At 37.7% G+C, this 17315-nt stretch overlaps 1 protein-coding gene across 2 annotated transcripts in view; it reads right to left on the bottom strand.

Moving 5' to 3' along the window:
* Positions 1-17315, bottom strand: part of ATAD2B (ATPase family AAA domain containing 2B) — a 77021-nt gene that overhangs the window by 28905 nt on the left and 30801 nt on the right. Inside the window, exons 16-22 of one of the 2 annotated variants that reach the window (XM_063424270.1) lie at positions 11447-11758; positions 7677-7809; positions 5570-5756; positions 4724-4909; positions 3934-4069; positions 3447-3643; positions 796-955 (exon numbers count right to left, since the gene is read on the bottom strand). In XM_063424270.1, the coding sequence (XP_063280340.1) occupies positions 796-955; positions 3447-3643; positions 3934-4069; positions 4724-4909; positions 5570-5756; positions 7677-7809; positions 11447-11758 (1311 nt within the window). The remainder of the gene's footprint in view (positions 1-795; positions 956-3446; positions 3644-3933; positions 4070-4723; positions 4910-5569; positions 5757-7676; positions 7810-11446; positions 11759-17315) is intronic. The other variant, XM_063424274.1, reaches the window with a different exon arrangement.

Below are 17315 nucleotides of genomic sequence, written 5' to 3'. Positions count from 1 at the left end.
TCACAAGCTTTCATGAAAAGCTTTTTAACACATTGGACTAAATTTGTAGATGGACCCTGATCTCCAAGTACCACATACATTAAATAGAACTCTACATTAAAAAGGTGTTTTGTGTTGATGCTTTGTTGATGATTCTTGAAGCTGCCATCTGAAAGACTTTCTTTTGGCAATGTGCACTGTAAGACAGCCCTAGCAAAGAGCACACAAGATGTTCTTCCCTTAGTTTGGAGTATGAAAAGCTTTTACATGCATTTCAGTCTACAAATTCCTTTTTAATTGAAAGCACCCCATCACACTTTGTCAAGACAACGCTGTCTAATCTCTCCTAATCAGCTGCAACTGACTTCCTTGCCTGGTGATTTATCCTGTTTTATATCTATCCCCAAATACGTAGATTTTAATTTCTCTGTATGAATTTCATGTTTTAAGCTAACATGGAAATACAGCAGACCACTGCCAGATTGTGTGAGGATTCTCTACAGAGCTCTCCAAATTATGGTGGGGTTTTGTTGTATATACAAAGTCTAGATATTGAAAAGAAGCTATCAAATTTGAACAGGAACTACAAAATATAATTTATTAGAAAACAGCTCTGAATGCTGCAGTTTTCCTGCTCTTCTCATGTCCCCCAGTGCACTCCATGCCTTAGAATACTAAAAGCACAGATCCTTAGGGTTTGCTTATCCTAATTATCACAAAGCATGAAGCTTATCTTAATGCCTGAATAGCAACAGAATATGAGATTAGGTACCTGGCTTTCAGGTCTATGTAGGCCAAAAAGAAGTAGGTTCTTACCTCCAGGATCTTTGTCTGGATTGTACTCCAATGCATTGCTGCAGATCAGGTCAATGTCTGTCAGAAAATCCTTGGCTGTTAAGTAGTTGTGTTTATCAATTTTGGTTATTACTGTTGATAGGTCCATTGGCTCTTTGATAACCTCAAGGTAATCTGAAACCTATAAACAAACAGCACACAGAAATGACACAGGACCATATGCATTCATACTGAACACTGACAATCACATCTTTATACTTGTATTCATTCTACATGCTCAGCTCTAAGACATTTACTAAACATTTTGATTTCTAAGCATATTTATGTTAAAAATGGAAGTTTTATCAAACTAAAAATATAGGACTTCCAAATCTGCTTTTCCTTCAGAAGCTCACCAATTTATCTTTCAAAATTAATTAAACAGTATTTTTAAAGCAATACACTTCAATGTAAATGTATTTTCCATTTTAGACTGATTTAGTTATAGATTTTTATGGTGCTATAACAATGTCATGGACTAAAAAGGCAAAACCCATCACTCTAACTTGAAGCCCTAGGAAAAAATAGGGAAGCTCTACTTCATTCACTTTGTAGGTAAAGTTCTCATTAAACTTAACAGCCAAATTATGAGCTTTTAAATACCTTCTATTAAATAGTTTCCTACTTGTTAAACAAGGAAAAGCCAGGTTTTATTGACTGCAGATGTTAGATTGGCTGTACAGAAGGACAATGTAAAGAAAAAGCCTTGTGTCACAGTTTACTGTGAGCTTAGATCGTAACTGGAGATTCAGCAACCGCTGGGGCACATTAAAAAGTGTTTACCATAATTCATGATACCATAAGGGTCTCAGCCTTAATAGTCAAATGAATCAGCACAGCTGCTGTAACAAAGTTCACCCCAAAATTTATGCATTTGTTATTTACTTCACAAAAAAAATTTGAATTTTTCAGTGTGATTTAGATTGGACAATTAAAAACACTGACAACCTCTAAGACTACTGCATTTTTTTTCTTTTGAAATCATTTGCATATGATGGTCACTGCCAAAGCACTTAAGAGTTAAATACATATTCAGATCAAGCCATAATGGCTCTGTAATTTTTTTTTTAATATAGTACCTGCAGGCATATATTACGACATAAACTAACATTAATGCATTAGGACAGCAATGTGTCACATAATTCCTTAAATACAGACATTGAAATTTATGTTGACAAGTTAAAATGGCAAAAATTCTCTTTTTGTCTCCCTTTATGGAAACATGATAATATCTGGTTCAAGGATTGGAAAGCTAAGCCACAGGCTTCCTTTTCTTGTTAGCACAGCATCAGAAAATCTTCACTGAAAGCTGTAAATATTGCTGCTGATTTAGTCAGGAAAATCCTTGACTTATCACACAGCAGCATTCTCTGCAATGCAAGCAGGAGCGAAACAAACACAACATGTTTTCTAAGGAAGTTGAGCAGACAAGCTGTTGCAGAAAAAGAAAGGCTAGTCTTGTGCTTAAATGCAGCAGGTGGGACAAAACGGATTACATTTGATTTCTGGTGCTGTGATATATTAGCAGGGTTCTGGCAAGTCTTCAAATAACAAATACACATTTTTATTCTCTTCATCTACAAAACATGGACAGTTTCTTGTTCTTTTTCTATGTGCCCATATTCCTGTAAGTCTAGACCACAGATTCTTGACAGAAAGGAACTACCTTCACTACAAGAATGAAGAGTTTCTACAATAATGGACCTCCCAGTTTCACAAGAAAGATCAAACCAGGTTACTGCTCAGACCATGCTCACACTGTAGGTTGCCACATTAAACATCTCACCAGGCTCTCAAAAACAGTCAGGTGTGGAACACTATGGAAAGCTCAATCAAGACAGGACTGCATCAGCCAATTAAAAGATGCATGTTCCATCCTGCAAGGAATTTACACTCCAAATCTGCTTTTTACAATGCTGGTGTTCTGATGTCCCATATTCATCATTTAATGTCTTCCAAAAGAGATGCTTCTCTCTTCAGAAGCAATTATGATTTTTTTTCAGTTAGTAAGCCTGCAAAGCTTGCAGGGGGTCAGAATCTGATCTCCAAGTCAGACCTAACACCATCCTATTCATACACCTGAAAACAGATTTGCAGATGGAACTGTCTCATCAGTCAGGTGTGTACACTCCATAATCGACCAGTTAATGCCTTATAATGTGCTACCATCTGTGATCAATGGCATCCACAGGCATTGCTGCTGAAATTATGCAACAATACTATTAATGCTGAATGCATTACAGAACACAGATCACTTTCCCAATATTATCATGTTTATGATTACAATGCTGTAAAAGCTTTTATTAAAGAATTATAGTTATGGCTTCAAGTATTTCAGAAGCACTGGCAAGGGCAGGAGTGGTGGCATTTTAAAATGCTCATTTCATTAATAAAATGGACAGGAATGCACAGGGTTTTTCCAAGGGTCACTGGCGATAGAACATGTTCCAAATTCTTGCACCACGGATGATGAGACTGTGACTGTACCACCAGCTAAAAATCAGTATCTTAGATCAGACAGAACATGGATCAAACACTTATTTTTCTAATTAATTTAACCATTCCCTTTTCAAAATTTGCATTCTTTTTCTAGTATTTTCAACTTCATTGTTTGCACATTACTGAAACAAGACCTCTTCAATATCCACCGGTTTGCTGAAGATGTTAAAGCGTTTGTCTGTGGCCAGCCTCTTGGTGACATCCCTGAGGAACAGGCGCAGCTCCCGCAGCGTGTTCTCCTCCTGGTCCTCCATCCGCTGCTTCTCCGCCTCCGACAGCTCCCGGGCAGGACACGGCAGTGCCAGAGGAAGAACTTCCAGGGCACGAAGAGCTAGGGAGAAGAACAAGAAATCAGACAGTGGCAACATTAACAGTACGATTATGCCACTCCAAATTTCATTAGATGTGTTTAATATGCATCATGGATCTAACTATCCTTGACCCCACAGCTCTTCAACAACTGTTGACTGTAAGTATGAAATTTATTCTGGGCACTGATTAATGCTGTCACATGGTAATTAAACTAACTGTTAATTACCCACACCTTTTTTAAAGAGGAAAGTAACATAAAATAAAACATTAGGATCACATTATTATTGGTTTTATTGTAACTTAGTTTACCAGCCTGTTTCCTTCTTGGTGGGGGCATTGCTGCCTCGTCAAGAATTAAGCCTTTGAAAAATCGCAATCTGTCTTCTTCACTTGGTCTTTGAATATAAAAAACCTCTTCATACTGGATTCTGAAAATACATTTCAGCTAAAAAAAAAAAAAAAAAAGAAAAAGAAAAATGAGCCCCCACTGAAAAAAATATGAACAATGACCATATTGTAATATTAGTCCCAAACTTTCTAAAATCAGCCACAGGAGAGGAGATAGTAAACTCTACCTAAAGCTGTGTTCACAGCAAAGAGAAAATAAACACTTGTAATTCTCCCTGAATTTTCTACAGTAATGTAACTTGCAGTATCCCATGATCCTAATAATGGCCAACCCTGCAGTAAAAGGAAAGTAAAAGGGCAGGAGTGAAAAAAAAAATCACAGAAAATGTCAAGGAGAAAAATCAGGAACTCTCTCCCTGTCTGGAGCCTCAGAAAATGTAAAGCTCAAGGTCAGGCCTTTAGACTAAATCTGCATTTAATTATAATGGAGTCATTTGTCAAAAAGAACAATTGACAAAATGAACAATTTTGCCTTCTCAGTAGAGTAGCATGGAGCTTATGGAAATCAGTAATACCAACATACATCCTTCATTAAGGAAAATTACTAACCTTCAATAATTATTACATTTTCTGTTTGACATATATTAAATTACATTAGAAAGCCACTACAAAACAAAATTATTTTACATGATTAAAACACCCAGAAGAGCAGAGAACCCCCTAACAATGAGTCCTTCCACAATAAACTTACCTCTTCAGGCAAATCACTAAACATGGACTCAGAGGTAGACAGGAGAAATATAGGTGAGAAAGATGGTATATCTTGCAGCAAAGTTAGGAAAGTAGCTCTCACAGTTTCACTGACAGCTTCCCACCAATCACCAATATGAGGCATGTAAACTATACTTGGTACTGTTCTTCGAGCTTCACGAAAGATCTAATTAAAAAGAAACAGCCATATTTCAACTCAGGAACTAATTGTTACCATCAGCTGTGAGTAACAAAGTTCTTGCACATTAGAGAATGATTCATGTTTGTGGTATTTTATAGACAAATGTTCCAGCAGAATAGAATTATCTAAAGACTTTCTTAACAAGTGTTTGTGACTCTTAGCTACAGCATTCAATTATTTTATGTCAATGTGCCAGGGAGACTACACAGCAACTACTTTGTTTTAAAAATATGTATGTTTTAAGTACATGAACAATCAAGATGAAAATTAAACTGTTTTGCAATTCATGTGATATTCACCACAAGCTATTTGGAAATGTAAAACACTTAATACTAAGCAAATGAACCTAGAACCACTGCACACCAATCCATACACCAGTGAATAAAATGAACATCAGACCCTGAATACCCAGATTAAACTTACTTAGCACTAGGTATGTAATGAGGGGGCAGGTTAAAAATGTAATTACATTCACTAGTCACTAGAGAGATTTCCATCACTCTCTAGAGACATCTTTATTTTAAACAGAAAATAGAAAGAGCCTACAAAAACCTGGACTTTAAGTGACATTCCAGCTGGCTGCCTTTACATTGCTGAAACCAGAACTACATAATTGACTCACTGCAAGGGAATCTGAAATATCACCTGTGCACATGACTCCTCAGGCGTTTTGGCACTGACTGAATAAAGAGCTGGCAGGTCGAGCCTGTGCACAGAGAATTTCTCCAGGGTGTGCAGTAGTGCTGGAGCAAGGTGCGACGTCTGCCCTGAACCCCGCTCCCCGGAGAGCAGTAATCTCGGTCTGTAAGAGGTTGGCTGGTGATAAGCTGACCTGCAACACAACAGTTACTAAAGTCAATTAACATACCAATGCTATCAATGGATGGATATATAGGAGGTATTTTAGAATCCAGAAGACTTTCAGTAATGGGTAATAGCTTCCTACAACAGCCTAAAAATATCAGCTAACCCAACTATCCTTCAATACTACTTCAGCTGCCAATAACTCAAGATTTCTCTTATCTTTCGTTTCACAACCACTTAATTCAAACTCATCTCTGTGAAGCTATGCATATATTAAATTCATGACAATTTTCATTATAACCAGTTTATTTAAACCTAATTCCTTAATCATATAAAAAGACTTAATGAACATCCAGTAAAGACAGCAATTTAATCATTCTAGCTCAGTCCTAACTACTAACATATCTCTTCAGTAGCCTGAGGAATTCCAGGTCAATCCTTTCATCCCTTAAAGTGCTGCCCAAGATTTCCAAGAACCAATGAACATTTCAATAGTTTATCTATTTAAGAAAAAGGACCCGAAGTAGGGTTGAATAACATCATTATGCATTGTGTATTTTAGCTTATTTGTACACTTGTAATCAGTAGGCTTCTGGACAGAAGGAAGACTTCAAAGAAAAACTGCAAAGGTAAATTTATTTTTTGGGTTTTTTGTTGTTGAGAAGAAACTGTAAGCAGTCCATAGAAGGAGTGTTGGGATTTTGCATTTGTTTCTTTCTCTTGGGTGTTTTTGCCTAATTTCATAGGCACACAAAAAAATGCATAAGTTTTCCCATTAAAAGTCTCTTCCATTTATAGAAAACTGATTATAAAACAAGAAAGGTTTTAATTAATTTGCATTTTCTCTCACTAAGGCATTTCTATCTGCCCATGAGTGAACTCAGGCAGTGGAACAAGACTCGTAAAATATTTTGGGACAGCAATGAACACTGCTGACCTTCAGCTTTCAGTTCTGGTGGTGGTGGTTACAAACACAAGTAACAATCAAAAATGCTCAGAAAACAGACTGATAGAGGCTTACATACTTTGCAAAAATAAATACAGTCTTGAGATTCTTTTATTTAAAGACACACATCCATACAAATAAATACATGCTCTTGTTTTGGGTTTGGCTTCCCCCTTTCCAATCTCACAACAAAAGCTTCAATTTGGCATTAGAATACTTTAGTATATTCCTCCAACTCTTTGAATTTTCATTCTTATTTTTAAGCTTAGATATTCACAAATTCTGTACTGGCATTATTATTTAGCATAAAAATTTTAGCAATTTTCCACAAGATGGCTCTACTAAACAGTGCCACTAAAGAACAGTTTTTCTAACTTCATTTGCTTTTCCAGCAAACTCCCTGCAGAAACTACCGCATAAAGTAGCCTAAGACTATTCTTAACACAAAACCAAGCAATGTTAATTATTGTTAATTACTGTAGCCCGTCCAATTTATACAGGAAACACTCATCCAAATTTCATACATATTTTCTAAATTCCTGTTTTCCTGAAACTTTCCATGAAAAACAATAAAAAAGCACATTAGAAATGCTGAATACAATAATTATACATGATGCTTCCAAACAGCTGCATACACCGAAGCTGTTTAAAACTGTACTTTGGACCAAGAAAAATCACACAACCCCTCCAAAATATTCCTACATACATCTCTTCTCAGTTCTTAATCTTTCAAATCAAAGTAGTTTGTTAAAATTGAAAATTGCTGTTAGTATCTTTACTCCTAATCTACATTTGCCTATTGAAAAACATTTCTGATTCCAGTGTGTAGGATGTGGCCTTTCCCAAGAACACCCCCACATCCAGAACTCCTGTCTGTGCACTTACACGTTGCCATTACAAAACACCACTGCCACCCCAAAGCAAAAAAACAACTTTTTTAGCTCCCCTGATGTAAGAATCTCCTGGGTTTATCTAATTGTATGCATTCAGAGAAACACTCACATTGTAAAATGAAGGTAGGGTTTATGTTTAGCAGCTGATGACTGTTTCTTTGGTGATCCTGAGTGACAGCTCGTCTCAAAAATTGATGAAGCATTCTCATCTTCACTATCATCTAATATTAGGCTTGGTACATCTGTTCCAAGAGATGCATTAATTAGAACTTTATCACTTCCAAGTACAACAAACAAGACAAGATATTACAATTTTCTTTGTGTCAATTATAATAAATCTTCAAATGGAGATATTAGTTAAAACTAAGTATCAGCCTTCAGAAGAATAAGTACTTATTACTTCAAAAACAAAAACAAATACTGTAAAAGTCTAATCATAATTACAATTTATTTTTTAAAATAATCAAGCTAAACAACTCCTCAAACACAAAAAGTTTAACTTGTTATGAAATGCTTCCTCTGGGTTTATTTCACAGCTAGACGCTTTTTCAAGGATGAAGCTATAAAATCTGTCATTCCTCAGACTACATATAATTTTGTAATTATTTATTTGTTCCAAGTGTCCAAATTCTCACAGGTACACTTCTTCCAAAATTATTCTCAGCATGACTACCTAGACAATGTATGTTTATGAAGAATTGTTTTCCATCTTCTGATAATCTGCTGAAGAATATAAAATTACTTTTTATCAAAATCAGTACAATGCATTCCATATTCATATACTATACCTTTACCTATTTTAATTCCTTTGCTAATATAGTAGCACAATGAACTGAAGCACTTTCTATACAGACCTTGAAAAACAAAAAGCTCAAAGACTGATTATATTCACAAGACGCACTGCAGAGACAAACAACTGCAAAATTACTAATATGGTACTAAAACAGAACAACCAGGTAACAGCTGAAAATCAGGTAAATTAGCTCCCAGAGCTGCAACAGGATTAGGAGTTACCTGGTGTGATTTGATAATAGAAAAGAACTGCTGCAAGATCTTTATTTGCCCCAGGAAAGGAGCTGAGTTGCTTTTGCCCTATGCAAGGGCACTCGTTCTCCCTTCCATAGGGTTGGAAGTCTGCAGTGATGGGATGAAAATGGCCACAGCACTCAGCTGTACAGCAGGAGCTCTGCTGCACAAGAAAATGTTCAGCAATGGATGGGCAGCATTCCTGAGAGCAGCCCAGAGCCACTGTAGCACATTGCTGCTCAGGACAACCACCAGACATCCCAACTGCAGCTCAAGAAAAGGAACTGATGTGAAATGAAAGTGTGAAACACAGAGATCCAAGTGTTATTTTCAAATACCCAATCCACTGCATGACTTTTTGGATGTACATGAGGCAATGGCACAGCTCCTGCCACACTGATCACACAATCACCACGGGACAAAGGAATCGCCTTCAAGGCAGTGTCAAGTGTCGGACAGAGGTGCCATCTAAGCCACAGGAAAATCTGTCCCAGGGTTCCAGGAAAAATTAAGAGACAACAAAGGTTCCCTTAGCTGGCTTTATGATGCAAGAAACTGGATTCAGGGTAGGCTGGGGGCAGGAACGATATCCTGCTGCCATGAAATGAGGATGTGCCACATCTCTTGTCAAGTTGTGATGCAGTCACACACCTGATAATCCTTCCCCAGGAGGAAGGATGATGAAGCCTTGCAGACCGCAAGCAGTGGCCAAAAGCTAATCCAGAGCCAAAAAACATGGCACAGAAGCTGCTGGATATTTAGCTAAAGCTAAGAATGGAGACCTCCCAATCAACTGGACATAGGCCTTCTATCTCTGGGCTCACTAAAACAGACAGTCCCTAAAACAGACAGAATTTTCAGTATACCAAATGTAGACATAGGTAAGTCCTGTGCTCATGCACTGAACTCAGCCTTCTCTCCCTAAAACACACAATTATTTTAAGAGCCAGCCCTGCATCTTTTAAGCCCAAGCATCAAGTCTCTGTGACATTCTCTGCTCGAGCATTTGACTCACTGATTTACAAGAAAGAAGAATTTCTAGTGAAATGCAAAAAAACTGATGTGCAGATTGTAAGCATATCTGTGAAACATATTCTATATACTTAATTTTGAAATCAAAAAAATTTGAAGCCCTATTGTATGATCTACATTTATGTGTAATCACTGTACCTGAAAGCAGATTTTTCTGGTTTTAACAAAGATTTATTCAGTATTTTCATGGATTTTAGGGGGTAAGAAAAAACAAAAGGAAGTACTAAAAGAAAACTCAGTTCATGCATCTTCAGAATCCATTATCTACAAACATTTAAAAGTACGCATAGCAGCAAATTATCTACTAAAACTACTATTTAAATCAACTTAAACTTCTAAACTCAATTTGCTACCAGTTATGAGCAATAATAAACAGGAATGTAAAAAATATAAACAAAGAAAATATTCTGAACTTCAACCAAATCTTCAACAAGGATGACAATCTCTAAATTAGGTGCTACTAACAAGTTACAGAGAGTTATGCATCATAAATAACTTTCAGTTGAGGGAGCCCAATAGGATCTAACTGCAGCTGCAAGCCAGCTCATTTCCCCCTGCCCACCACCACATGCTCCCAGGGTCCATCTCTGGCCAACTCCAACACTTGTTAAACCTCCAGCTACCCCATAGTCAGCAGAAAACACACTAATACATCATTTTTGGATGACTTTTCTGGCTAAAACAGTTTAGCAAAGGGCCTGAAGTAGTCAAGCAAGTGGAAAGGATGGAGCAAAAATGCACAGCTGGGCTGGAGAACTGCAGCAGCCAGCACAAGGATCAGCTTAAGCTGCCTGGGGTGCAGGCTGAAAGCGTGCTCTGGAACAGGAACGAGAGGAAAGTCATGCCTGTCACAGATTTGCTTTATGACTGGGCTGTTCTTAAGTAAATCACACACAACCCCAAGAACTGTTTCCAGAGCTGGGGAATGAGAATAATCCCAGATAAGAACAGTAGACTACATCAGAATAAATAGATCTCAAACCCAAGGTATCTTATTCAACATTCAACTTCCAAGAAATGACCAGGGTAACTATTTAAGTATGTCTCAGAGAAGAGCTGAGTAGAAAAACCCCAGAATCTACTGACTCTTTGCCAGTCAAAACAGTCAGTCACAGTCCTCCTTATTGCCTGCTTCCTTGGTGCACCACACTGCTCCCACTGCTGCAGGTTTCTGGCATTCACTGACCCCTCAAGTGAGTTGATTTTACTCACTTATTTGGCAAAAAAAATTACCTTGACACAAGAGCAAACAGTTCTCCACTTGCTGACAGAATCAGCTTGGAGGATCAGGAGGGGACCAGGCCAGTTCAAGGAAAGGGAAGCCTCAGGACTTTCTTCTTCATCAGCACATGACCATTACATAGGCTCAGGTACCTCAGCCAAACACCTGCTGAGCTGAGTCCCCCCAAAAAGCTTCTGCACCACCAGCAAGGAAAGGACTTGGGCTAGCTAACCACTGTTGAAGACAGCAGCACCAATTTCAGGTCCAGTTACACTCAGCTCACCATTGTCTCACTTTTTTTTTTTTTTGTTCTGACCTTTAATTATGACCCATCATTTCTTGCATTTAAATTGCAAAATTACTTGTGAGTTCTTTTTATAGATGGCCCTCACACCTATGGGACCTTGCTCTGTACAGGTCAGGTCATTAGATTCTACAACAATTTGGAATCAGCAAAAATAATTATGCAACATCCAAGCAAATAGTATTTACATGCTAACAACACAGAAGGAAATACACACCAGACTTCAGGCTAGGTGGAGAAGCTGAAGTATTTGCATATTGAAACAGCATTTGCAAAAAAAAACCAAAGCACACACCTTCACTTTTGTCACCCTGGCTGAATTCAGCGTGAGGGAACACTTTGTGTAGGACCTCGAGGAGCTTGCTGAAGGTGCGCTCCAGCAGCGGCCGGATGACGGGGGACAGCGCGTGGCCCGAGGAGGTGACGGCGCGCTGCGACGCGGGCACGATGTTCTGCATGGCGTGGTAGAAATCCTGCGCGCTCAGAACCACCGAGGACACATCCAGCTGCAGCTTCTGGCTGCTCATGTAGATCTGGGGATAGCGGCGTCTCAGGGCGATCAAGGCAGCCTCAGTGCAAAGTGCTTTAATGTCTGCTCCACAGTACCCTAATGCACACAGGAACACAAACACCTCCCGTGAAACGGCCACACCTGGCTCACACATGCACCCAGCTAAAAACAAAGCAGGAATACTTAATGCCAAGGTCCACAAAGCATCTGCCAAAAGGTATCAGGGCATAATCTGATGACAGTGTTGTATATCAAGATATTAGACATGTTTATAAGATGTACTAAGAAATTAACCCCACACGGAGGTTAAAATTATCTACATTTTTACTATATCATTTGATATATAGGGTATTTTCAGCCCTGGGTTATAGGTCTGTTATTGCTCTTTCTTTTCCTTTAATATTGTCTAACATATGTGTGCAATTTTAACAGGCTAGTCTCTCTCCTCCTATTTTCCTTTTATACCTACACATGAATATATTCTTTAATAGCAAAGTAATTTTGTTACACAGAACATCATCACCTTTAAACTTTTACAGTCTGAGAAAATGAGCAGTATAAAGAAAAATGTTTGATGAGTAGAATATAGAAGAGATGGAATCTCATGTTAAAAAAAGCATACTCTGAATTCTCGGAAAAATGTTAACTTCTACTATGAAGAAAAATGTTTCAGACTTTTAAGAGTTCCCTAACTTTATTAATATAACCAAAGGTAGAAATTAAAATGCATTAAAAGTTTAATTTAGCCTATCTTCATAAGTATCTACAGGTGGCTACCTATAATTGCTTCATCATCATTAGTGAAAAACATAGATCTGATAATTATGAAATACAGAGAGACTTAATACCTCTGAGTCTTTTGCAGCACTAATGGTTTGGGGGTTTTCCCCAGAGCTAGAAATTAGATTTCAAGTTTTTCCATCTCTCTCAGCAAGAGACATTAATATACCTCTGTATTTTGAGGTACCATAGCTCCATCTTTCAAAAACTGTAAAACAGTATTCCAGTGAGAAAAGTAATTTTGAGAATTAAAGTCACTATAGGAAAATACTGCACTGAGGTAATGCCATATAAAAGTTCATGGGTTTATAATGAAGTGTTTATAGAAGGTAATTAATCAATTCTTTAGTTAAAACTATTCTCATTCAATTTTTTTTTTTACCAGATTTCCTCCTCCTCACCGAGTCTTACATTACTTGCACTTTTTCTACTCTATTTTTCTATTAAGACCAAGGAGGGCAGGTTTAGATTGGGAAGAAATTCTTTACTATAAGGGACTTGAACTGGCTGTCCAGACAGGCTGTGGGTGCCCATCTTTGGAAGTGTCCAAGGCCATGCTGGAAGCAGCTCTGAGTGACCTGGGATAGTGGAGGGTGTCCCTGCCCATGGCAGAGGGTTGGAATGAGATGAGCTTTAAGGTCGCTTCCAACCCAAAACATTCTGTGATTCCATGATTGGTCTTCTGGCAGCATCAAGTCACAAAATTTAGGCCTGCCTTGTTTCTCTCTCTTTAGCCTCTGATGTTCTTTCAGTGCTCCTGGCACATCTATTTTTACAAGATCCATACAGCAATAAGAAACAAAGCTGATTCCATACAGTGTTCAACAATAAAAAAACAAGCAATTAATATGGAAGACTGTAGACACTTTTCCATCTTCATCTTTCAGATATATTAATTTGGGGGATAATAATAAAAGATATCCACTTTTCAGCTATATAGATGAGTTAAATTGGATGAAACTTCAAACTGCACCTTTCTTATATATACTTGAAAATAATCTAAAAAAAAGGCAAAAAAAAAAATCCAGATGGACAATCACCATAAATACTGGATGATTCCTGCAATTTTTAAACCAAGCTCTGCAATTTTACGAAAAGGTCAGTAGTTACAATTGTGTATATTTGGTGAGTCAAAACCATGACTGTTACCTAAAACTTATGTAGCAATTCACATTCCCAAGTTATCTTGAAATAAATACACGTTATATTTGAAATATGTTCATATATATCCACTATATTAACCAATAAACAACTAATTGTTTTCAGTGCTAAAGTTACATTGTTTAAGATATTTTAAACTTTCATTTAACATGAAATCAAAACTATGCAGGCACACTCCAACCACGTGAAACTATTAGACAACAGCTACAGATGCATCAGAGAAACCAAATCAGGGTTCTAAACTTTGCATTGTTCTTTAGGAATCAGGTATCACATTCTCATATAAATTGGTCCACTTCTCCTCCGAACCCCACACCAGATTAAACAAAAAGTGAGTGAAGGCATCATTAAACCAAAGCTTAAATCAAAGAGGTGCTGAAGATATGTGGCACCCTGAATGCCTGTCACTTTAGAAGCTAGTTTAGTATTTCTGTGAAAAGCTTCAGCAACTCTGGAGCTAGATCCTTTCCAACTTTTCTATTAACAAATGCTGTAACATTGCTTTCTAACAGTCATTTTAATCACCGCTTGTATATCTCCAAAGAATTGCAAAATTAGGAAATAATAGCCTGTAGCCTATTTTTAAAATTAAATTCTCAGGTGATCAGATACACAATTAGTCTCCATTTCTACCTCTCATTTCTCAGGAGCAATTACATTTGAAGACTAATAATTGGTGTCTCTTTCTGAGGGACTCTCTTGTGCATACTGTACATCCATTTCAGTGACAAGAAAACTGCAAAAATCCTGTACCTTGTGAAACATTAAAGAGCTTTTTATTGCTAAGAAGCAAACACACACTGATTAAGCAGAAGACAAACATGACTGAAGTATTGTCAAAACAAAATAAAATGTATCATACCAAGAGTAAATAACCTGATGCAGTTTTTACCCAAATTGACACTGTAATATAAACTCAGGGTTCAGTGCATTTGCTTCCATTTTTGAAGCAACTCAGGAAAGATGTTCCATTTGCCAGGCAAAATGTGCTGGCACACCTTAACTGAGAACAAAATGTCCTGTCAAGTAGCCCATTTTCTTCTACCGAGTACCACCAAATTCTGCTGAACATTTCTGAAGTACAACTTTCAAAAAGCAGGACAGCAAACAAGTGGATTCCTATGTAGGTTTCCAAAGAATGCACTTTGACCACCAAAATTTTGCAGCCACCACTGCTGTGCAGAAATTGCATCCTCTTTAAAATTTCTTCTGCCTAAAACCCACCCTAAAATCCCACAACAAAGTGCTACTGAATTAGGTGAAGCATCTAGGTGAACAATTTTGGTAATTTTAACCACTTCTTTCACTTCTATGTTGTGCAACTCCCCACAAAACTCCCAAAATGACTGCAGGGAAAGAGTTAGCAAACAACTCTGCATGATGACAGAGATGAAAAATAACTACCAGGCTTATTTTAAAGATTTGTGAAAAACAGGCATGCTAATGCCAAAATCTCCCTCACTATCGTTACATGAGGATGGGAAACAAAAATCTAACATGGAATCATTTTGCCACAAAACACTCCTGCAATAATAAGCACAGAGTATTTTTAATAAGCACTTTCAGCGTAATAGTTTGTTTCTTTATAATTCTATTTAATAACATTATTTAAATAACCCTTACTACATCGTAAAAAGATTCATCTGCAAAATGCCAGATGGAGGAATTCACACTTTTTCAGTTGCTAGTATGTTTTGTTTCCTGCAAGACTGAGTTCCTAGGTAAATCTCTCAAGCTACAGAAAGTTACCATTCCAAACAAGGGAACAAGCACAAAAGATAAGAAAGGATTGATAAAGTTAAGGGTACCTGGGACCCATCTGCAGTTAAGAGAAAAAACATAGTAATTATGTGTGTTTAGTGAAAGTACCAACAAGATTTAAGTGTGTGGTCTTCTGAGCAATGCTGTGCTCTCCCCAAGCTGCTTCACTTCGTCTCACACACACTGCAGTCGTGAAGCCATTCAGTGGAGGCTTTAATTCTTACATACACAGAAATCCACTAAAAGGTTGTAATCCATAACACCAGGGACAAAAATCAAGCCTTAGGAAATAACCTATTTTTTGCAGGTCCTGGGGCTTCTCCCTTCCAATTTCCTTCTAATTACACCCCTGGATCGTAAGAAGTTCTGAGTTGCACATACACCTGCTTCCCCAAAGTCATTTGTTTTGGGAGGATTTCAGCAGATTTCCTCATCAGGATCCAAAAGCTTGGAGTTAAGTGTTGCCAACTCTGCTGAACTGGAGAGAGGTATCAACCATGCTGTGTCAAAAGCTTGCCAAGTCTAGGCAGCTTTCACTTGGGGAAGAGGGGTGTTGTTTTTTGGGGAAAGGTTGTTTCTTTTTAAAGAAAACCTGCACAGAAGAGGAAATAGCAGACTGGTATAAACTGTATCACAGACATACATGTGTGCCAATGAGTTCCATTGGTAATGGCCACAAAGAATCTGGAAAAGTCTGTTTAAATCATCATTGCTGCAGACTTCACTTACAGAAACAATGAGGCACTCTCAAGGTGAAGAAGATACACCAGTCTTACTTCAGCTGTTTTGAAAAGACTTTGTAATACTTCAAAGATTTTCATCTTGGATGTATGGAAACACTTAAATTCCAAGATACAGACTGGAGACAACGAAGTGTACAGTAGTTGTAGAGCAGGAAAGCCAAGAAAAACAGAGAAGGGTGTTTCTTTTTGTTAGCTGACTTCCACAGAACTGACAGGCTTTACGGAGCACAAAGAATGTCTTCCAGTCAAATGTACAAATGGCTTTCCCTATTGTCTGAAATTTTTAAATATTGTGTTCTCAGTGAAAAAATATGGTGAATTTTTAAAGAAACATCTGTGGTTTTTTCCCACCTACTCCCCTCTCTCCCACTAAGCAGCACCATGTGTTTGCATAATTCAGGCAGAATTGACATGAAACGGGTTTGTCATGTGCTGTATTATACCCGGCACAGCTCAAACTGGAGTTTGCTGGATAGTTTTGTTTTCTCCTCACCAGAAGATGTTGAGGTCTTTGTGCATCAAAAGCGGAGGGATGCTGCTTCGATGAGAGATGTCCCTGTGGATGAAGAGGATAATTCGGATGTACTGCAGCTGACTGAATGGACTGATGTTCAATTTAAAGTTCTTAGATTCCCTGATGATGGATTCCAAAGGACAGATATTTGAGACTGCTCTTTTTCTGAGAACTTCAGTGCTCGTCCGAGCAGATGACTCACAGAGGATGTATCTTTGCATGGCAAGTTGTTGAGAAGATACTGAGGTGTGTGCTTTAGGGTCATTTCCTCTGTTAAATTCACTATAAAAATATTTGGGTTTATTCCTGATTAGATGTAAACAGTAGCTTATCTTGAACAACCAACCTCCATTCAGTACAGCAGGTCTTTGCGAGCTCCAAAGGTGTATTTAATGTATTCATGTTGTGGTGCTTTTTCTCCCCTACCTATATCTACACTTTGAGGTTGTTCTGTTTTAGCAATCTGGAAAAAAATTCATCTTTATAAAGGCTGGTTAGTTTGTTGGATTTACATCAGAGGAGAGCATGCCAGTCAGTAAAAACCAAACAAAAAACAAAAACCCCACATACAAGTAGTGCTTTTTTCCCCTCAGTAAGTAGACAGAAAAAAACCCAAGTCCACCTATCTCTTTCCTAATTTACCAATTTAATTGGAAGCCTACCTAAAGATTCCAATTCCAACTTCATTTTGCTT

The sequence above is a fragment of the Prinia subflava genome, chromosome 2 (genome assembly GCF_021018805.1).
Source record: "Prinia subflava isolate CZ2003 ecotype Zambia chromosome 2, Cam_Psub_1.2, whole genome shotgun sequence".
Lineage (NCBI taxonomy): Eukaryota > Metazoa > Chordata > Aves > Passeriformes > Cisticolidae > Prinia > Prinia subflava.
The sequence above is the reverse complement of the archived record's forward strand: the minus strand, read 5'-3'. Positions and strand labels throughout refer to the sequence as shown.